The 22844-nt window shown below is 36.0% G+C and overlaps 2 protein-coding genes and 1 long non-coding RNA gene across 3 annotated transcripts; all 3 read right to left on the bottom strand.

Annotated features, from left to right (window-relative positions):
* Positions 1-5261: 5261 nt before the first annotated feature.
* Positions 5262-6246, bottom strand: LOC103957930 (basic blue protein). The gene is made up of 2 exons (XM_018650024.2): positions 5875-6246; positions 5262-5644 (listed from the first exon to the last, which is right to left on the bottom strand). The coding sequence occupies exons 1-2, from the start codon at positions 6068-6070 to the stop codon at positions 5445-5447; spliced, it is 396 nt and encodes a 131-aa protein (XP_018505540.1). The 5' UTR covers positions 6071-6246; the 3' UTR covers positions 5262-5444.
* A 785-nt stretch (positions 6247-7031) lies between these two features.
* LOC103936916 lies at positions 7032-9033 on the bottom strand. Its single transcript, XR_007255146.1, has 2 exons — positions 8617-9033; positions 7032-7287 (listed from the first exon to the last, which is right to left on the bottom strand). It is a non-coding gene; the product is annotated as an uncharacterized LOC103936916 (long non-coding RNA).
* Positions 9034-16650: 7617 nt separating this feature from the next.
* Positions 16651-18464, bottom strand: LOC103957898 (transcription factor MYB14). The gene is made up of 2 exons (XM_009370121.3): positions 18131-18464; positions 16651-17836 (listed from the first exon to the last, which is right to left on the bottom strand). The coding sequence occupies exons 1-2, from the start codon at positions 18276-18278 to the stop codon at positions 16926-16928; spliced, it is 1059 nt and encodes a 352-aa protein (XP_009368396.1). The 5' UTR covers positions 18279-18464; the 3' UTR covers positions 16651-16925.
* Positions 18465-22844: the final 4380 nt, after the last annotated feature.

Here is a 22844-nt window from a genome sequence, read left to right as displayed (position 1 = left end):
GGATTTTTTTTTTTTTTTTTCCGAAGAAGATAAGAATGACCTCATTAAATTGGTTGGGCCTACATTTAATCTACGCGCAGTTCAACCCCTTAAAGACAGGAATAGCTAACTACGACATCATCAAGCTCTTTGCCCTGGACAAAGAGAAAAGTTAAAGACATTAAATAATATTAATTACCAAATCATATCTTTAATACATTCTTGATTGAAAATCAACTCAAACAAGTAAGGAACATCATCATATCCAACCAATGATACATCTAAGAATATCCCAAGATATTATCTCATCATTAATATCTTGAAATTATTCTTTCCTCATCCGTCCTACGGATGACACAACTTGGCTAATGGGAAGCCGTCACGTGTAGGGCATAATCCTACCTCTATGTCCGGCCACCTTCCTATAAATACTCCATCTACACCAGAGAAACTAACTTCAGAATCGAAGATTCATTGGCCAACCCCTTCTCCCACCTCGTGGACGTGTGAGGCTTTGGCCTTGATTAAAGGTGTTTATTTGTTTTGCAGGTACGATTTCATCTAGATTGAAGACAACGGAAATTTGTTACCACAAAATGGTGCTTTCATTGAGAGCCCGATTTAATATCTCGAAAAAGGCTCTCGTATTCACTCTTAGGAATTTTCTGTTATGTTGAATTTTCCTACACTCTTAGTCATTGAATTTTTCTTAGAAAAGTTCCTTGCTCAGTCCCTGGGAAAATGATACATGGTAGGAAATTCTGAAATCACGACGAACGAAACACCTACGTTGAAGGATACAAACCGGACGATGAAGACAATGACATGGACCCACGATGCTGCTCCTTGCGACTCAACGCAATGGTAGTACGAGCACCACCACAACGGCTGCCATTGCAACCCATGGTAGAAACGTGATAAGGCATGAGTAGAAGGCTAGGAGCTGGCAACCTACATTGCCACAACAACCCTGGCTCTTCAGCAACAGGCCTTGCTTCCCAAGGCCTAGCAGAAACAAAGCAAGCCTATAGACACAAGGCTTATTGCGCCAACCTAACATTCTTAGCTTTAGCCCATGTCCGCTCCTTAACTCCGCCTCGTGCTTTAACCACCACCTGGCTCGACCTTAGGTCCTTAGACTAGCCCTCAAACCAGTTTAACCAAATCGACCTATGGCTCCCATACCATATCCATCTCAGAACAAACCGGTCGGATATACTATCAAACCAAAAACTGAATCATAGGTATTTTTTCCCCTGTTGTTTTCGAATGCTTGCTCTATTCAGGGTCGAATTTTGTACACATTGCTCATTGTATTTCAACCACTCACAAAGATGCCTACCAACTAAACTTTTCATGCCAAATGGTGACCTGCATTTGTCTAGGAGCACATCGAGATGTAGTGCGCCTCAAACAAGGTGTCTCAAAATAGAACAAGGGCAGACGAGATATAGGGCATAGAAGTTTACCAAGTTTTTGACCTCCCATGTTACCAATATTGTCATGTAGCAACAATATAGGGCACAAAAGTTTTTGGATTTTATTTTTGTTTTACTTTTCACTTAAGCAGAACCAGTTGTTGGTCATAAATCATCAAGCTCGACCCACTGACTTGAAAGCTATGGCTGAAGCACAAGCACTTCTAGCAGTCACAAACGACGGAGACGTGGTCATGGCAATGGAAATGGGAAGAAATCCTAGCCACGGGCCTAAGTTCAACAGAGTAAAGGCTCAATCAATGGAGGAAATTCGACCCATAAGTTCGATTCCTTCACCCTTAAGGCTTCTAGCCTCAAGAACAAGGGAAAAACTATCGTTCAACCAGATTTCACTTAATTGGATATGTGTTATCACTGTGGATCAAGAGAACATTGGTCATGCCTCTACCGAGCTACCCTTGATGTTATTGCTAAGTATCATTCATGTCGTGAGACTAACTTCGCACAAGTGGAAAATCCTAAAGATACTACCACTGCTAGCATGGAGTCTTCAAATTTTCAAGAGGCATTCGCTCCTATGGTTTATTTTTTGAGACATGCTAAGGATGGGATTCACGAGGCCACTAGGCTTGGTTGCAATCTCACCCCCCCCCCCCCCCCCCCAAACAACAATTATTTAATTTTTCTTGTGATTTAATTTTCGAACTATTTTCTAAGTTCTTGGATTATTTGTTTGGTTGTTTTGTTTTGAATTTTGGATATTAAATTTATGGATATTATTTCTCGAATGATTAGTTGAATGAATGGAATTATATTTATGCCTGGGACTGATTCAATTAATTTATTCTAGGTATGTCTTGTGGGGAACTTAGTTATTTGGCTAATAGTGCAACGACGCACACCATTTTGCGTGAGCAACACTATTTCACTAACTTCATACTTAAAAAGGCATCTTTGACAACCTTCTCAGGCTTATTTAACTTGATCGAAGGATACAGAATGGCCTGTATGATGTTGTCTAATGGTACTGAACTAACCATTAAAGAGGCCCTATATTCTCCTTTTTTGGGAAGAACGATGTTGAGCTTTAAAGATATTCGAGAGAATAACTATCATATTGAAACCACCGAAAAGACTGGTTTGAAATATCTTTGCATCACTTCTTAAGAATATGGCCAGAAGCATATTCATGAAAAGAGGGAACGCATCCCGAGTGAGTTGTACATCACGACCATTCAAGCTGTAGAGGCTCACTATGTGGGCGGCCCTATGCTTGATTTCCGAAGTGTTTCATTGCTTTGGCACAACCATTTAGGATATCCACGATGAGATATGAGGTGTTGTATCCTTAAAGTATCACATGAGCATCCTCTTACCATAAGTTTGTGCACTTATCCTAGACATTTATCTTGCAAAGCATGCTTCATGGGGAAGTTGGATCCTCAACCCTCAACTACAAAAATTATTCACGAGCTTCCTAAGTTTCTTCAGATTATTCAAGGGGATATTTGTGGACCTATCCAACATACACGCAGACCATTCAGATACTTTATGGTGTTGGTTGATGGATCTACACGTTGTTCACATGTCTGCTTATTGTCCACACGCAATGTTGCCTTTGCGAAACTCCTAGCTCAAGTTTAGGACTCACCACCTTGATTATCCGATTAAGTTGATTCAACTAGATAATGTTGGAAAGTTTACATTACAGTCTTTCGACAATTAGTGCATGTCTGTTGGGATTAAAGTTGAACATCCAGTACTTCATGTTCAGACCCAAGACGCCTTAGCAGAAGCTTTCATAAAGCACTTTCAAGCGATAACTTGAACCTTGGTTATGCAAACCAAATTGCCAGTATCTGCTTGGGCTATGCAATATTGCATGCAACCATGTTCGTCCACTTGAGGTTCACTGCTAGCCAATCTCATTCACCTTTACTATTGGTTACTGGGTACGAGTCTAACATCTCCCACTTACGTTTGGGTGGATAGTCTATGTGCCAATAGTGCCGTCACTACATACCAAATTGGGTCCCCATAGAAGAATGAGAATCTATGTCGATGTCGGTTATAATTCGCCATCTATTCTTCACTATTTAGCGCCTTTGACAGACGATCTTTTTATTGTACGTTTTGCTTGTCACTTCGATGAAACAGTTTTCCCGTCGTTAAGGGAAGATAAGAACACTACCGTTCCAGAAGAATATATATGTAGAAGAATATATATATATGCGCACGCCCGCCTGTATATATTATTGAAAGAAGACAACTTAATTAATTCATAAAATCCGCAAAAGATTATAATCATGCAAATATGACCCTAAGACGGAAGGAGGGTACATGCAAGCAAAAATTTAAAATTTATAAAATTAGAATAATATTGTGAGACTATGAAAAAGGAGGTAGATTTATAAAAATCAATGCATTATAAGTTATTCTATTTTTTTAACAACTAAATTAATATATTATTACTATCAACCCCCAAGCTTGGTTTAGCCATTATCAAAATCTCAAGAAATTAGACTAAATTAGTTGATAAAATCCCACTACAAGAAGACTACCAATGTTACTTACTCAAACAATACAAAACTAGTGTTCATGGACTAACCAATGCTGCTCAAATAGGGACAAGCTAGTACTAAAACACTAGAATGCACTAAAAAGACACTAAATAAAAAGAAAAGTGACACCCTTCAAGGAATCACTTAAGTCTAGGTTATTTTGATGCGTCTTTTGTTGCTTGTAGTACATTACCCATATATTTCTCCTTCTTCATATCCTTTTTTTCTTAAGAGAGATCATGTCCATTTTTAGATCTGGTGTCTCTTTGGGCACCCAACTTTTTTATTAGTTTACCAATGGTAATGAATTTGATGCTTATATTATAGCCTTAAATATAATGGCCGAAAAGGGCATAATTGAAAGGGTTCGGTGGTTGACAACCGAATGACAAACTGAAAGAACAATGCGTGATTCGCTTAACTAGGTCCAAACGACATGAGAACCCATGTTTTTTCCTTCAAAAAATTTTGCAATCCTTCTTAATTACACGAATGTTCAAGCTTTAGTGGAGATGTTATGACCTAAACCCCTTCTTTTATTCAATTTTAAACCGAAAATACGAAAACTTGGAGGACCTGGAGATGTACTCATATACATATAGATCTCGGTAGAGGAGAGTGGAGATGTTTCTGTGAGTTTGGTAATTGAGTTTGATGCTGTTGAGTGAGTTACGTGCTCTTATATAGTTTTTAGGTAATTCGAATTGGGTATGGAATGGGGTGATTTTGGAATGGTTTGGGTTTATTAGTATCGAAAAAACAGTTTTAGAATGTGTTGGGCCATGATATTAAAACGGGTAAACTTGTAGAAATTAAATGATTGAGCATGGGCTTATTTTTGTGAGCGTTAGCTTGAAGGGTTGACTTAAAGAACTACCTCGCTTCTTGTTCGCTTGAAATAGAGATCCTTAATTAATCCTGTCTTCCTCTCTCCAATTAATTAGAGATTTTTAGTGCATTCGAAAACAATACGGTATATCACATGATAATACAGAAGTGAGGGAACATTGAGAAATAGACCCTAAAATAAGACATATAAACTATGTCGTCTACTTATATTATAATACGTGATATATCTCCTTATATTTCAAGTAGACATAAAAATTCCCAATTAATGCAATTCCATTATCTAATGTTTCTTTTTCTTTTGCTAATAAGGAAAACAGTTTAACCACAATATAATGGTAACTTGGACCGTGTTCGAGCAATCAGAAGATACAATGTAAAGCAGAATAGAAACATAGTATTAAAAGCAAGTCCGTGAGCTTGGTGGTCTGAGACAAAATAGCGACAAAGAAGCATACACTTTTATAAATAATTGGCAATTGAAAGCTCGAACCAAGTTATCAGTTGATCCAACCAATTAATATTCCAATACACATGCATACAAGACATATGCATATTATGCATGCACAAATACATATACATATATATATATATATATATATATATATATGAATAGTTACTAGACACAATTGATGGCAACTTTCATCCCAGACTCGCAGTGCCCTGGAAAACTGCATATGAAGTAGTTTTGTCCCCTCCCTAGCCTTACTCTGTCCTTGCCGGATCTAAAGACTTTTGCACCACTCGGAGTTGTGCAGCTACTGTAACCACCTCTGTCCACGGCTACCACATTGTGAAGATTTGGATCATAGTTGAATACTGCAACAATTAATTTACAACAAAGTAATAACAATTAATTGAGCTGCAAAATATATATTCTGGGACCAACTCGTCAATTTACCCTTTGTAAATTTATATTTTGGCATGGATTCTTAGGCTTAGTTCATTCTTTGAAATATGATAAAAAGGTGAATGGATTAAAAATATATTAGCACAAACAAAAAAACGAAGTATAAATACTTTCAACAATACCACTTGACCAAACTTACATAGCACATCGCCGGCTCTAAAGTGCTTTCCGTTGGGCCAGCTATCGGAGTTGAAGGTCCACCCACCAGAGTCTCCAACAGCCTGAGGAGCAGCATGTGTATATTCCAGGTGAAGCATTAGGCACAACACCACTACCACTTGCATAACCATGGTTGCATTGGTTCGACCTGCACTGCCTCTTCCCCGCTGTGGCATATTCTAAGAAGCAAAAGCAGGCGATGAAGCTCAGAGGCTTTGTGGATCCGAAGCACTTTGGAAATGCAAGAAAGCAAGAAGGCAAAACCTAGCTTTTATATGGGATAAAGAAAGAAATCTGATCCCAAACTCCACTCGGTCACCGTATTTGTTGGATTACAGGTACTACATTATTGTGAAAATTCAATTGACTGCATAAAAACTCGCGTGAAGTACATCAAAGCTCGCCCGTGAACCTAAGGCGGCACAACATACAATACTTATTTTTGTTTTTTTGTTCAAAGTGTAGGGTGGGAGGTGTTGAGAGATAAGTCTCACGTCAGGAAAAAAAAATTGTGTGTGCTTATAGGTAGCGTTTGGTACGCAGACGGGACGGGACGGGACGGGACGGGACAGGACGGAACGGGACGGGACGGGACGGAACAGATGTTATGTGTTATGTTTGGTACGCGCAGGACGGAACAAGATGGTTGTTCCGTCCTGTGTTTGGTAGCACATGGACGGAACGGAACCAAAAGATTAAAATGACTAAAATACCCATGTTCCGTCCCTTGTTTGGTACAATTTTATGGGCGGAACGGGACATAACTCTTTTTTTTTTTTTTTTTTTAAATAAGTTGTTCAAATTTGAACACTATTATCCATTATTTGTTTTTCTTGGTCCAAATTTTAATAGGTATATGTTGTGTTTCACATGCAAACCCCTTTAAAATTTGTAATTTTTCCCGTTTTCTACACCTTCATTCGAATTTTCACCACAAACCCATCAAATTTTATTGTGCAAATTGCAAAACCCACACCCCAATTCAATTTTTAGTCCCTAATTTTGGTCCTTTCAATTGTGGGTTGTTGTTCAGGGTTAGGTTCTAGAAACATTAGAATTGGCCTTGTTTAGAAGGACACCCCTCTAAATATTCCCCATTGTAGGAACAAGGCATACCACATAAGAGCACATGACAAATAAGCCATAATATCTAGATAACTCCCAATTACCATATTACAATAACAAACATCTCAATAGTCTTGATGTTACGAATTTTCAAGCCAATTACAACAACTACATTGAGTCCACATCTAAAAGACAATTACAACAACTACCATGTTAACCAATTTTCAAGCCCTCCTTCCTCTCCACTCATCATATATTTCTCTTGCAAGATCATCCCTCCATTGAGTCCATATTTGGCCAAAAATCTGAAAGGGACGGTTTCCCGAATCTGGAAAACAAAATGCATCAGATGGATTAGTCCATTGACATTTAGAATGAACCATTGTTCTTTACCACTGCACTCACACAGTTTATATCCAAACTGCAAAACTATAAAAAACCACAGTTTATATCACCAAGAACTGCACTCACACAGTTTAATCAAAATCCATTTTAATCCAAACTGCACTCACACAGTTTATATCCAAACTGCAAAACTATAAAAAACCACATGCAAATAATTTTAAAACAACTGCACTCAAGAAACACCAAATTGCAGATTGATATGTATTTAAGTAATCACCTATTCAAGTCCATCCTTTCTTGGATACTAGCCTCTTTGCACATTGTTTTCATGCTTCGCAAGATAGTCTAGGATTACTTGGCAGAGTAATACATACCTGGATTACAGAAAAGTGTTCACCAGCAGGCTATCTTTCTAGGCTATCAATTTTGAACCTTTGAGAATGTGGAGAAGGATGCTCTCCTAAAGCTAGGCATCCAACACTTCTATGACATTTATATAGATGCTTTTCAAAGACGAAAATAAACTAGTTACAAACACAAGTTGTGGATCTCAGACAGTAATAAAAACACTTCTTACAATCCTCTTCAAGCCGGAGAAAACAAGTAAAAGATGTCTAGCTTGCAATACCTCCAAAAGTGAACCCAATCAAAATAAGAATATGTATGAAAATGAATAAAACAAGATTCTGTGATTAGATTGGAGATAAATTTATTGCAAATTACTTGATTGCATATGTTGAAACAGAACTTCATGAGAGTATCAGATCTCACTTGATAATAAATAATCTCTATTGCCTAGTATCGCCAACAACTGTACAAAATTTGACATAGTTTGTTTGTTTTTTTAGGGAAATGCAGACAAACCTACAACTTGAAAATGAACAAAGAAGTTGGGAATTGGGATTGGAGGTTTCGAATGCAAAACCTCCTGTGACCAGGTATTCCCAGATTTCTGGAGCCAACGTTTTTGCAGAACCTCTTGGGCAATAACCTCATTATATTCCTTAGTTTATGCTCCAAATTGATAAGGAAGGGAACAACGTTCTTGCAGAACCTCTTGCAAGATGCCTAATTTCCTAAATTGAATTTGAGAACAGAAAGACAGATTGAAAGCGGAAACAGAAACCAAAGAAAAAAATGTGCCAGACCCAGATGAGAATCGCCAAAAAAAACTAGTATTTTGCTGCACTCTAGAACTAGATACAAAATATCAAACACAAACAGAGAACAAATACATAAACAGAGAACAAATAAAAAACATTTGAACAATCGAAGAAAGAGAGACCGAGAGCTACACGAAAACAGATCGAACCTGGAACCGAGATGCAGAGCTGAAGATGCTACGGAAGAGGATGAGGAGGAAGGTTCGCAGAGCTGCTACACGGAAGATGCAGAGGTGAAGAGGCTACAGGGAAGAAGATGAGGAGGAAAGGGAAGATGCAGAGGGAGGAACACGACGGCTGAGAAGAAGAGGGATAGTTTTTAGGGTTTGTTATATGATTTTTGATGTAAATTTTGAAAAAGACAAGGGGCATTTTTGTCTTAAAATTTTGGAAATTTCTGTCCCACAGGCGTGGAACAACCCGTTCCAGGGTGGGGGTGTGGAACAGAAAATCATCCAAAATCTGTTCCATGGAACAGCCCGTTCCACTCATTTTAGGCGCACCAAACGCGGGACGGAACGCCTCGTCCCACTCTGTTCCGTCCCGTCCCGCGTACCAAACGCAACCATAAGTAGTTGCACTTCTGTGCATATTGTAAATTGCATTTTATAGTAAAATCTCAAATTTTTTCATGGTATGAGAGCGGGTTGTCTGTACTCAATGTCACCGACTTGTGTTGTCCACATGTTAGGTTTGAAATTTTGCCACACGTGAGGAGGAGTTTGAGAGATAAATCTCGAGGAAATAACAGACCTAGCATGTGCTTAAGTAATTGGGCTACTTCCCATATTGCCAATTGATTTTATATTAGAACCTCAACTTTCTTGAGGAGGAAGGTACACTTGTTTCTTTGGTTCTATAATTTTATGGAGAACTGCTTGGCTTCACAAAATCATGGAGGAGTTCCCGCATAAACCCAATTTATTTTCACAAAACTTTCTGCTTACGATTAGAATGTTCATATTATAGTTCACTACATAAAAAATAATAAAACATAAAACCAGTTATTCATCGAACTGTATAAAAACAGTTGATTGAAAGTACCACCAACTGTTTATCTATTTGCTATAGTTGATTGACAATTTGTAGTCTGACATTTGACATGGTATATTTTGCTCGTGCTAACGTGGTGAGGAGTAACACCTCGTTTTTCCATATTTTTTCTCGGAGTGTTACAATCGAAGTAAGTTGTGCATATTCCTTTTGCAGTGTCCCTTTGTTGGTGTTGTTGGCAATGGCTAATTGGGCTTTCTGGGAGATATTTCGTCCCTTTGGACTCCTTAGGTACCTTCTTTTCTGGGTCAATTTCCTGTGGGATTCCACCCCCCCCCCCCCCCCAAAAAAAATTCTTGGCGTTTATGGTTTATGGATGGCTTGCAATACTTTTAGGGCAACCAAGAAGCTTCAAATTAGGTTCGCTTTGAAGGGTTTGAGATGGATCTTGCTCCCCAAACCATTTGCTTCTTAGTTATTATAGGGAGTAGGTTGTGGTTTTTTTTTTTTTCTTCCTGGGTGTGCTTCATTTTCAAGGGTCAATGTAGGGGGCCTGGTCAAGTGAGGCAAGGTTGCTGTATTTTCATTGGCGTTCAGATGCAGTGTTAAACGAGTAAGGGTGGTGTAGAAACTTCTTTTTGAACGACTCCACTCAAAGTTGTTTGGAAGCATCCGCTGGCATCAACTTTACTTTACACAAGACACACAAAAGAGGTATCTTGACTGTACTAGGCGGGTGAGGTCACTAGAACGTAAGGGTAGGGTTCAAGAGAATAAAATGCATTTAGGGCGTAGAATATATGAACCTTATTTGGAAAATCTATGAAAGTAGTAGAAGTTATGGTGAGGAGAATGATAAGTTTTATGTGCCTCCAGGAAATTAAGTGGGTTGGTCTTAAGGCAACTAAAAACTCAGGTTTTAAGCTTTGGTATTCAGGCAAACACAGATCGAGAAACGATGTTGGCAGCAACATGAATCATACTTTAACAAAAGATAAGGTTGATGTTAAGAGGGATGGAAAAAAAATTATAGCAATAAAGATTTTGATAGGGCAAGAACTCATCAATGTGATTAATGGGTATGCATCTCAAATTAGGTTGGATAGGATTCTGAAAGAAAACTTTTAAGAAGATCTTGGAGAATTTGTTCAAGGTGTAACAACCTGTCTTGGATTTTACGGAACGGAAGGGTATTTTTGGTAATTCCATTTGGATTGTGGGATTTTTTGTTTAAAATATTATTTTTGGTGTTAAATGGTGTGCCCAAAGGGCCCACCCCTATTTTGGTCCCCTGGTTCCCCTCTCTTTCCTAGGCTGCTACATGGCTGTCTCTCATCTATCCCTCTCTTATTTTCTCTTTCCCCCTCCCCGAGGCAACTCTCACTCTCTCACTCTTGGATCTCTCGCAGCTCACTTTCCATCTCCCATTTCCAATCGACTCACACCCACACCCACACCCACACACTCAACGGAGCACCTCGACAATGACAACACCTCCAACTCCATCGATTGGACCCTCTCTCCCTCTCCCTCGTCTTTATGAAGCTCAGTGAGACTGAGAACCCAGGCCCGGTGAAACCATGGTGTTCAAGCTCGAAGTTCGACCCACTCTGGCCATTTCACAACGAATTGAAGGTACCAAACTTCTCCCTTTCATCTCTAGTTTCATTTTGGTACTTATATCGTAGGTTAGGGTGATCGAACGATGTCGACCAAAGCTTGGGAGGCTCTAGCCTTCGTTCTTGATGGAAACGGGCCAGTTGACCTATGCTCGGAAACCCAAAAGCCTTAAACCATCAAACCCAGGCCCTTCCGGCTGTACTAACTCGGGCCTTGGCCTGCTAAACCCTAAACCCAATGACCCCCAAAGCCCGAACCCAATTAGTTAAACCTAGAAACCCAAAAGGAATCAGGCCTTCAGGCCATGTGGAACTCGAGCCCAAACCTAAGGGAGCCATCCCGTTTCCCCAACCCAAAACCCTTTTATCCTGGGCTGGGTTTTCAAGCCTAGGCCCTTTGACCCAAAACCCCTTTAAACCCCGGCCCAGCCCATTGCACCGGTCCGACCCAAACACCAAGCCCTATTGATCGGCCTTTGACCCGACCCGTGACCCGACTCGATTGACCCGGTCTAACACTGATCGTTGACTTTGATTGTTGATCGGTCAATGTTGACTTTTTGTTAACTTTTTAGGGTTTCGATTGAGACCCTTCCTAGGCTAATTTCGACATCCTAGATCCGTTTTTGACGTCTATTTTTTGAAATTCAATCATTTTAATAGAGTTTGATTAATTGGACCCTTTATGTGCTTAGGTGCATTTATTGTGGCGTTTCCGTCTTCGCTAGTTTGCGTGGCTTTTTGATGGCGAAGTATTTGTAAGTGGACCCTTTCTAAAATGCATGTTTTAATAGTAGAAATTCACACATGAAAAGCATAATTTAATGGTTACATTTTATGAGTAAATTAGATTTACACTTTATTATTATCATGCTTTACTAGGAATATTTTGGAATACCATACTTTATCGAAACTTATGTTTTTTGTAGTATATATGATGAATGACTATATACTATTTATGAACATGTTTTTACACTTCTTTATAGTATATATGATGGATGACTATATGCTATGAAGATGATTTTGAGATATATGTACCTATGTTTGGAAAGATTATATTCAATGGTTTTGTGCGTATCTAGTGGTCATTGTTCTGCCTACAGGTGATAATACTTATATTGGCTTCGGCCGGGCATGTGTAGGGCATTATTCTATGCGTATATGATATTTATATTGGCTTCAACTGGGCATGTGTAGGGCACTGTTCTGTGCGTACGGTGGAAGATACTTATTTATGATACCACTAGTTAGCACACTATACGATATATGTTTCATGAAAGGTTTTATGGCATGCTAGGGTTTTCGGAAAAACCTATTACATATTATGCTATTGAGTTTTCATAAAACTTTGGAGGTTAGTATGTTGATAACTATTTCAATATTATATATATATATATATATATATATATATATATATATATATCAATCTGGTCCACTCATGTTTGTTTTGCGCCCCCTCAAGATTTAGAATCGAGGAGTAATCCCGGCGTTAAGGCACTTTCGCACCGGCATCTTCAAGTCCTCTCGATGTAGGACCCACTCCTTTGTTCATTTAATTTTATATTATTTCCTTTTAGTGTTCTAAATTAGTTGCATGCTCTGAACACGTTTCTCATTTGCATATTAGTATGGCTTCGTCACCTTCGGGTGTCGACCAGCACGTGCCTACCCTGGTGTTTGGAAGAATATCATGGTCGGGCGTGTCACAAGGAATCTCTAAGGCGGAGAAATTACTAATAGGAGGAGATTTAAATAGACATGTAGGCAAGAAGACAGGCAACTACAGATGTTTCCATGGCAACCATGATTTTGGGGAGAGAAACGAGGAGGGGGAAACCATTCTGGATTTTGCAATGACATACAATCTCTTTCTAGCCAATACCTTCTTTAAGAAGAGAGGAGAGCATGCGATCATCTTCAAGAATAGATACTCCAAAACACAAATAGATTTCTTTGTAATGAAAAGAAAGGGGGTCGTATAACTTGTAAGGGTTGCAAAGTTATACCGAGAAAAAAAACCTGACTAACCAATATTGCATGTTTGTGATGGATGTACATATCAAAAAAGATATAAGAAAGAACAAGACCTTGAAGTGTCCAAGAACTTGGGGTGGAATTTAAAAGGACAAAGCAAGTCCCTTTCAAAGAGAAAGTACTCGCCCTATGTGTTCGGGATACAGAAATCAACACTAGCAAAATGTGAGATTTCATGTTTAGCTATATCTAAAAAGTTGCAATAAAGGCATTAGAAGAGTCCAATGTTTTTGCTCCACGTCAAGGGGAATGTTAATGGTGGAAGGAAGGGATATATAAAAAAGGTTAAGGCTAAGAAGGAATGTTGTAAAGCCTTATATAGGGATAGAACTGATGAAAAATATAAAAGGTATAAAGTAGTGAAGAAAGTCCTTAGAGAAGTGAAGCTTGCAGCTTTTGACAATATGTATAAGTGATAAGATACAAAAGAAGGAGAGTTGGATATCCATAAACTGGCTAGAGCAAGGGAAAAAAAGGAAGATAAGAGACTTGAACCAAGTAAGATGCATCAAGGATGCGAATGAAAATGTTTTAGCTACGGAGAATGTGGTTAAAGACAAATTGAGAGCTTATTTTCATAATTTTTTTTTTCAGTGAAAGACACGAAATGAGTTCTTCTTTAGGTGAGTTGAATAACTCAGAAAAGTATAGAAATTACTCCTTATACCGCTTAGGAAAGAGGAAATGGTTGTAGCTTTGAAAAAGATGAAGCATAGAAAAGCAGTGAGTCTTGACATATACCGATCGAAGTGAAGATCTTGAGAGATACAATATAGCATGGCTCATAAACATTTTCAATAAGTTTTGAAAAGGAAGAAGATGTCAAACAAGTGGCAAAAAAGCACTTAGGTACTTATCTACAAGAATAAGGATGACATACAAAGTGGCATGAACTATAAGGATATTAAGTTAATGATTCATAGAATAAAGCTTTGGGAGAGACTAATAAAGCATAGACTAAGGCATGAGACGTGGGTCTTAAACAATCTATTTCGGTTTCATGCTAGAGTGCCGGACTATAGAGGCAATCTATCTTCTACAAAGATCGATGGAACGATATAGAGATATGCAAAAAGATTTGCAAATGGTCTTTATAAATTGAAAAAACAAAAACTTATAATAGGGTCCCAAGAGAAATTCTTGGGCATATTCTAGAGAAGAAATGAGTATGACTTAGATACGCTCTTCGCCTTTGCAGCTCTTCATGAAGAAATAGTTGTGGCATCTTTATTAGCTAGTGAACTAGCCGCTCTTGTCGCAACTAGTTCATTTAGGGTAGCTCTTTTAGTTGGTTAGCTAGTGTCATTGGTCGTAACATATATCCAAGGAATAAATGATATGTATGATGAAGCAAAGGTTGCAGTAAGAACTCATCAAGGATAAACTAAAAGCTTTCCCATAACTATAAGGTTACACCAAGGCTCAGCTTTAAGTCTTTTGCATTGGTAATGGATGAGTTAATGGGACATGTTCAAGATGTTATCCCTTGGTGTATGCTTTTCATAAATGATATATTACTGATAGATGAAACAGATGAGTAAGTAAATGTCATGCTTAACTTTTGGTGGAAAGTGTTTGAATCTAAAAGTTTTCACCTAAGTTGGTCAAAGACAGAGTATATGGAATGCAAGTTCAGTGGGAATAGAGGTCCAAATGATATAGAGATGAGGATTAGAGACCAAGAAGTACCATATAGTGAACATTTTTAGGATTTGAGACCAAGAAGTACCATATAGCGAACTCCTTTGTTATCTTAGCTATAGAATTCAAGCTGGATGAATGAAGTGGAAAAGCGCATCGGGTGTGTCATGTGACCTTCGCATGACACTAAAGCTCAAGGAAAAAATTACATGACGGCAATAAGACCAGTAATGCTTTATGGCACGGAAAGCTGGATGGTCAAGCATCATCACGTGCAAAAAATGAGTTTAACGAAAATGAAAATGTTTCGTTGGATGTGTAGGCACATGAGAAATGACAAGATTAAGAATGAGGATATCCAAAGTAAAGTAGGAATGGCCGTAATTGAAGATAAGATGAGAGAAAATTGGTTAAGGTGGTTTGGACATGTGAAACAAAAATCTACAAATGTTCCAGTTAAAAAATGTGATAATGAGACAGAGGCTTAGGACAAAAGGAGTGGAGGAAGACCTAGGAACACTTGAACATAGAATTTAAGAAAAGATATAGTGTAATTGGAGCTAACGGAAAATTTGACGCAAAATTGAGCGCAGTGGCATTCTAAGATTTATACAGTTAACCTCATTTAGTAGGATAAAACTTGTTTATTATTGTTGTTTGTTTTATGCTTCATCTTCAAACTTAAACCTTCGCTTGTACTAAATAAATAAATAAACAAAATGATTGACAAAATAGGAATTTCCCAAGGTAAGTCGTACAAGTCAATCATTCATCATCTAGATACCATGGAGTAGACCAAAATATGGCTTAGTCAAATATGGCGGTCGTTCTTGATTCAGTGAATATATCATGAGAAGAAAACGAATTATTGGACATATAAGTTTTTTAGGTTAGAGTGTTACTGGACATATAAAAATGATACACACTGATATAGTTTCGCCTCCATATATATATATATATATATTATGTTAAAGTATTATTTGTTAAAAAATATAATAGTAAGAACGTCAGTTTTGTGTGTTTAAATAGTTTTATTGATCATTTTATAAGCCTTTGATGATACCAAACAAGGAAGCAATTAAGAAAAAGGAAAAAAAAAACACAATGTAAGTAAAATAAATAAATAAAATGTAGAAGGTTATTGATAAAATGGTTTTCCGGAACATCTATGCAAAATGAGACTACACCCCGGGGAAAAAGAATAACAAAGAAGAGTTCCTATTTATTTATATGTCGCATGTCCACAAATCCAGACATTTCTTACTGAAACTTTGAGACAAAATAAATACAGTTCAAGTCTTCATTGGCAATTCGTGCATCACATCACTTGTATACAATGATGGTTAAGGATTTCAAATTTTCTTTTGATAGCTGTTTTTAGTGACAGCATGCATTATATATGGCTTACTTGTTGCCTGTATGAAGATTGGATATTAATTCCAAAGAATGACGTTAACCTTTTGAATTCACAAGATAAAATATGAGAGAAAAAAAAAATGGACAAAATAAGTTAAAGGGTAAAAATGTATAAGGTTTGCAACTTGCCTTAGAGTTACCCTGAAAGGAAGTTCCAAGAAAAATGACTCTAGAGGCACTGAACTACTTTTATGGGAAGTATGACTTGGAATGTCCTAGGGATTTCTCTAAAAGGGATTTTCGATGCTCTAAGTTAGACTATCTTAAGATAGGAAAAGATGCAGGTTCCAGGTGCTCGCACTGTTTGAAAACCATGAAAATTGCATTATATATGGTGATGAACATCAATGTCATATGCCAAAAATGTAATACATACAGCTATGAACTGCTGCTTGCATGGAGTACTTAAAGCCTACATTTCATTGAAAAATTTAAAATGATGATCCTTTTGCTATCTGGCATTGATTAAAATGAGACAAATAGCAGAGAAAATTATCAACAACTTTTTTATTATTAAGGACAACATATATTAAATATTTGATTCTTAAAAACCTCAACCCTAGAGAACTAATTTGAGTACTAGCAACTACATACCGGTGGCGGGTGTCCCTAAATACAAGAACTAGGGTAAGTATCACCGGTCATAATATATTAACTTGCTATAATATATCCTAAATATCTGCATGCCCTCCCTTTTGAAAATACAATAATATAAAAAAATATTAAATTAAATTTCCATAGTTTGGGCATGATTATTAAGAAGAGATCCCCACACCAAGAAAATCTATGAAGGGAGTTTCCTTGTGATGATCGATAGACACGTGATCTTGAGGATCATGGTCATCAAATTTAGTAGTTGTAGCTGCAACCCTCCACTTTGGCAACGTTGATGCATTCTCATAAAGATTAGGCAACACTTCCTTGAACGTACTTCCGTGTTGATCCTGACGATTAATATGATGGTCGGCAAGATTACCGGGGCACCCAAAAGGACTACTGTAAGTTGGACGCCCAAATGCATTACTAGAAGAACCTCTATAGCAACCATACAGGAATGAGGAAGTCGGATTATGTCTACGATGAACGAGTTGAGGATGCGAACCTTTCGAGAGCTCAGAAATCGTATAATTAGAATTACCATTGTTGATGTATTCTCTTCTTTCTCTTCCCAATAAATCCACTGAAGATGATGACTTGTTTGATGTTGTTGGCATTGAAGCAAAGCTCCAATTATAAGGAAGGGAGCTAGTAGGCCTTGAATCCATGAACATTGCCCTATCTTTATTCAGGTTTTGGAATTCAAAGAACTTAGTACTAATATTATTCCGACCAAACCCGATTGATGATCCTTGAGATCTTAATTTCCTGCCTGCATCAAAATTGTTAGAAATTGAGGAGGAATTTGGTGAGTGATCGTTGAAGAAATCTTGGAAACTTTTCTTCCCACAAACTTTGGACTGTTCTCTTTGCCTTCTTGCCATTATAACATGCCAATGATTCTTCACAGCATTATCAGTCCGACCGGGAAAAAGCCTTGCTATCAGCGCCCACTTGTTTCCATGAATGCGATGTGCTGCCAGAAGCCTCTCTTCCTCTTCCTCGCTGAACGGCCTTCGGTTGATTCTCGGGTCTAGCTGATTAAACCACCTCAATCTACAACTCTTTCCTATCAAAGATTAATTAAGATAAAAAAAAATTAGGTAACAAGGTGGGTAAAATTAAAGCATGTGTATATATCATCTCCCAAATTGTTTGTGTATATGAGCACGCGTGTATTTTCATATTAATTCATTAAGTCGTAAGACGCTCATGGTCTAAATTAATTAAAGAGAATATTAGGTTACAGAGCTGGTTAAGAAAAAAAAATCCAAGATTGTTTTCCCAAACCAACACAACAACAATTAAGCACAAACACACAACAAACACAAAACAACACACAAAAACATGGTGAGGTTTATACCTGATCTTCCTTGAAGCTTCTCAGCAATAGAGTTCCAGTTCTGTGCACCGTATTGCTCGACAAGTTGCCGGAGTTTTTCATCCTCGGCAGGCCTCCAATGTCCTCGTGGGCAACCTGTACTCTTTGCTTCATCCCCATAATCCTCCATGTAAACGGTCTTTAATTTGATGCTTGAGCTATTATATGACAGTTGTTCTTCTAGGACATGATGATCAATTACACCGCCACAGGGAAGTTCCTAGCAGCTGCGAGCCCACAAAGATATATAGAGAAAAGAAAATATTGCAGAACAAAGAGGAATAAAGTGAGGGGTCGGTTTAGGGTTATGGATGGGCAGTCACTTTTGTTGGTTTTACACGACACATTAATCCTCTATATCTACATGAAACCTGTAGAGCCAAATGAGCCTTTTCTTGTTATGTCATTGGCTTACAATTAAACTTTACCCTCATATTCCCAACTGTTTATCTCTCCCTCTCATACACGCACACACATATTTAATTATTTATTTATTTAAACATGCACATATATACTTAATCCACTGAGCCATGTTAATCAAGACCTAAAGTTTTGGGCAGCTTATAGTTTTAATAAAAGGGACATTTCTCCTAGTGCAGGGAATATGGTAATAAACATTTTAGACAAAGCATAGTTTACCACCAATATTACCGATTTATTCTCATCTTAACCACTTATTATTGGATGTTGGGTAGGTTTTGTCATAAAAGGCCTTAGTGTTATCTCTCCGATGTGAGACTCATATGGCTTCCCGTCTATTTTTTAAAATATTATTAAGGAAAAATTTGGTTGTGATCCCTAGTTTACCAAAACCTTAGACTCAAATTTTATTAATTTGAATTAATACTTTGATTGAAGGAGAAAATATTGAATTTCACTATTAATTAAGAAATTTAATAAGGAAAATTTATAATTCTTCTCTAAAATCATGCAAAGATTAATACCAAATAGGGATTTTTAATTGTTTTTTTTTTTCAAATTTAAACTTTGTGAAATCTGATCAGACATTTTATTTTACATGATAAAGATATGGGTACAAATAAAAGATTAAAAATAATTATGTGTACAAATAAAAGATTAAAAATATGGGTACAAAAATAAATTAAATATATGGGTACAAATTAAAAATAGGAGCATTTTGATATAGGCGCCTCATTTTTCAATTTCGTTGATTAAACATCTATTCCTTTTAAGAATTTGATTAAACATTGTTTTTTTATAATTTTATTAGAGGTTTGTTTGATTATATTGATACGCTTGATTACCTATAATATAGGTACATTTGATTTTATCGTACATTCGGATTTTTGGTACATTTTGTTTCTTTGTAAATTTAAAATCTAAACATACCAAATGTTCAGTACGTTTATTTTCAAATGTACCATAAGTTTTAAATACATTTTTTTTATATAACTATATGTAAAATTTTAACAAATTAATGAATTTTTCTTATGAAAGTATTAATGACTTTTTTTTTAAATTTATAAAGGAAGAGAGTAATTAAACATAATAACAGAAAGAAAAAGTTAATTTTTTTAGTGACAAATGAAGATTAGTTAAATTAATATTTTTAATAAACTATAAATTTAAAATTCCTAGATTGTAGGAAATTAGTTTTTAGCTAGCTTAAGTGTATATAAAATAAACAGAAAAATGTTGAGTTGACAATTAATCAAAGCATCTAAACTAAATTTTGTAAAGGAATAGATTTTTAGTCTAAACAAGTTAAAAAAAAATGTAAGAGATTCTAATAATTCTTAATTATATGGTTGCAAATTAAAAAATGAGTGCAAGTTAAAAATAAAAATAAAAATATACCGAATGTAAGGTTACTAACACTAAATAGTTGTATTTGGAAATGATTAAATAATTTTACTTATAGAATTTAAATATGTTGACATGTAAATATTTAATTATCAAAATAATAACATGGATAAAAACCAAAATACCTTGATAAAAAGATGAAAAAGAATAAGATCTTAATCAATGAAATAGAAAAATTAGAGATGGAAACCTAATTTTTCCATTAAGGTAATTAAAAAAAGCATCCAACAAAAATAAAAAGAATGGCAATCAGAAATTAATTAGTGGGACAATATAAACTAATGTTAAAGCCACAATATTGATTGTTGTATTAGGTCGATTCTTTCAAACAGTACTAGTGACATTGACCAATAGTAATACTAGGACAAAACGAATTATAGCAATAAGTAATAATTTTATAATTAATTTATTCTTTTTTCATCTGTTTATAATGATGTTTGGTACGTACAACCTTGTTTTAGCAAACATAGAGGTCCATTTCTGTGTGAACTAAATAGTGTAATTTATTAGACTTTGCTGTTTTAAGCTCATAATTCTTCTCATTGGAAGCAGTTTATACGGTAGATGGAACAGTTTAAACCATTTTTATTAATATAAAGGGCAGTTGGTAAACTTCAAGCTGGCATACCCTCATTTGGCTACAACAAATTGATATAACTAGTAAGTTGTTAAAGCGCCCACATGCGCCATGTAATGCAGCTTATACGTCCTTAAAAGGATATGTCGTTGATGTGTAGGTCTTGATACGATCATACGCCATAAGTACGTATCACACGATGTGTACATATTTCGTTACAAAATTATAATGTTGCTTTTGCTTTTTAGGTTAATAGTTAAGATGAAAGCTTGATAATTGGCCAGCCTACGATCCTAGCAATTCACATTAAGCTAACTAAACTATCTTATTATTATGGATCAAACCAACTTCATCAAAAATCTTTAGTCAATTTGATAGCTTTAGGATCCATTTGAAAATGCTTTTCAAACGAGGACTTTTGCTTATATACGTGTTTGTTATAAGCTCATCGAAATTTTTGAAAAATAAACTTTTGCTGTATGGTTTTCTTAACTTAGAAATACTTTTAAATTTTTCTGCCAAACAAGGTCAAAAACACTTTTAATAATCTGAAATGTTATAATTATTTTAAAAGTAGTTCAAATTAAATGATTAGTGTTTTAATTGGATATTGAAAACGACTAGAAAAATTTAACACATATTCTTAAAGCAGGCTTTGATAGTTACATTACTCTTATGGGTATATGAAAAGTATATTTCTATTGGACGACATGGTACGTAGATGCCTTATTAAATTAAGCAAGTTCAATAGTTATATGACCCCGTCTAAATACAAGTTTATATAGCATGATTCTTTTTTGTATTGTTAATGTTGATTCTTTTCATGGAAAATTAAAAAGAGAGTTTTTAGGCTGAGGCCAATAATGCCGTGCAACATCAAGAAAAGTATGGGTAAACCGTCTGCCTTTGTCCATAATTCGTTCCATTCAAACGACAACTCAAATGAAAACATAAACATCAGTTAAGAACCTAGTGGGTGTGAAATCAGTGTGCAATTGCAATTGGTGGATGTACCAATCCAAAAAGTCCATCCAATCATGTAATACCTTGTTTCCTGTTTTTTTTTTTTTTCGTTCTTTCTTTTGTTTTGTTTTTAGTTCTAAAACTAAATTTTTAGATACAAGTGAATGAATGAAAATGACTTGTAATGTAGTTAGTTAAGTTTTTATTTTTATTTTTTTTTGTATTCAAGGTCTTTGGTTTGCATTTTTCCTCTTTCAATATCTGTTTGTCTCAAAAATTAATTCATTAAAACTCATTGCATTTAAGTAGAATTATAACATTACGTGGCGATGTTTGAGGTACAACAAAAAAAAAACTAATTCATTAAAGCTCATCGCACGATAGTTTTGGAGTTCCTAAAAAAATTTTCCTTTTTTTTTTAATTGAAACGATGTAAGTCCAAAAATTGGACAGTAATATAAGATACAAATCACCATCACTCCACTATTTGAAAAAAAAAAAAAAAAAAAAAAAAAAAGGACAAAACCACTGTCTCTAAAAGCCTAATATGGTGATTCTAAGATCCGATGGGGATCTTCTTTGTCATATATATATGAATTTTATTTTTTTTCGTTGCTCATAGTTTATATTTTGATGTGTGATTCTAAGATCCGATGGGGATCTTCTTTGTCATATATATATATATATTTTAAATGTGAGTTGTTAGTAATATGATTTAGTGATATTTCTCTTCATTTGTAAGTGAGAGGTCTTAAGTTCGGTTCTCGCCAAAGGTGGAGTTAAACCACATTATTATGGTAAACTCATTGTAAACCTTAGCCTACTCTCCCACATCTCAGTGTAGATACTATCGTTTGTAAAAAAAAAAATTTATGAATGGAGGAAGTAGTAGAAAAAGGGTTTTTAGACGGTGCGACTAGAGTAGCAATATTTATGTTGTCCAAATTTATCCATAAGTTGATGAGTAATGTTATGGAGATCATACTTTTATACTACATTAGTATACCATTTCTTGTGATAAGTGATGGATACAATCAACATCCAATGAGATAAATTTATTAATTGACATAATATATGCACATCATAGTACACCAATCTGATACAAAAAAAAAATTGTCTCTGTACCGTATTTTATAAGTAGACTGTGTTTAGCGCTAAACGAGGCCCACGTGGATTCACAACCTAACCACAATTAGTTGACTATGTAACCACAATTAGTTGACTACGTATAGTCCAGCTAGCCTTTAGGGTTTATGTAAACTAGGTTATCACTTAATTAGCTACTGTGCATATGATTTTTCTAGGCTCTATGACTAGGAAGGATTTACATGA

The sequence above is a fragment of a genome, unplaced genomic scaffold, assembly GCF_019419815.1.
Source record: "Pyrus x bretschneideri cultivar Hongxiangsu unplaced genomic scaffold, Pyrus_bretschneideri_v1 Contig81, whole genome shotgun sequence".
NCBI classification, from domain to species: Eukaryota; Viridiplantae; Streptophyta; class Magnoliopsida; order Rosales; family Rosaceae; genus Pyrus; species Pyrus x bretschneideri.
Note: the sequence above shows the minus strand (reverse complement) of the source record. Positions and strands in the feature narration are given on the sequence as shown.

Coding starts and splice junctions, on each gene's coding strand:
- LOC103957930 (XM_018650024.2), bottom strand. CDS start 6,070: ATGCCACAGCGGGGAAGAGGCAGTGCAGGTCGAACCAATGCAACCATG. Junction 5,645..5,874: donor TAGAGCCGGCGATGTGCTAT/GTAAGTTTGGTC, acceptor TAATTGTTGCAG/TATTCAACTATGATCCAAAT.
- LOC103957898 (XM_009370121.3), bottom strand. CDS start 18,278: ATGGAGGATTATGGGGATGAAGCAAAGAGTACAGGTTGCCCACGAGGA. Junction 17,837..18,130: donor GAAGCTTCAAGGAAGATCAG/GTATAAACCTCA, acceptor AATCTTTGATAG/GAAAGAGTTGTAGATTGAGG.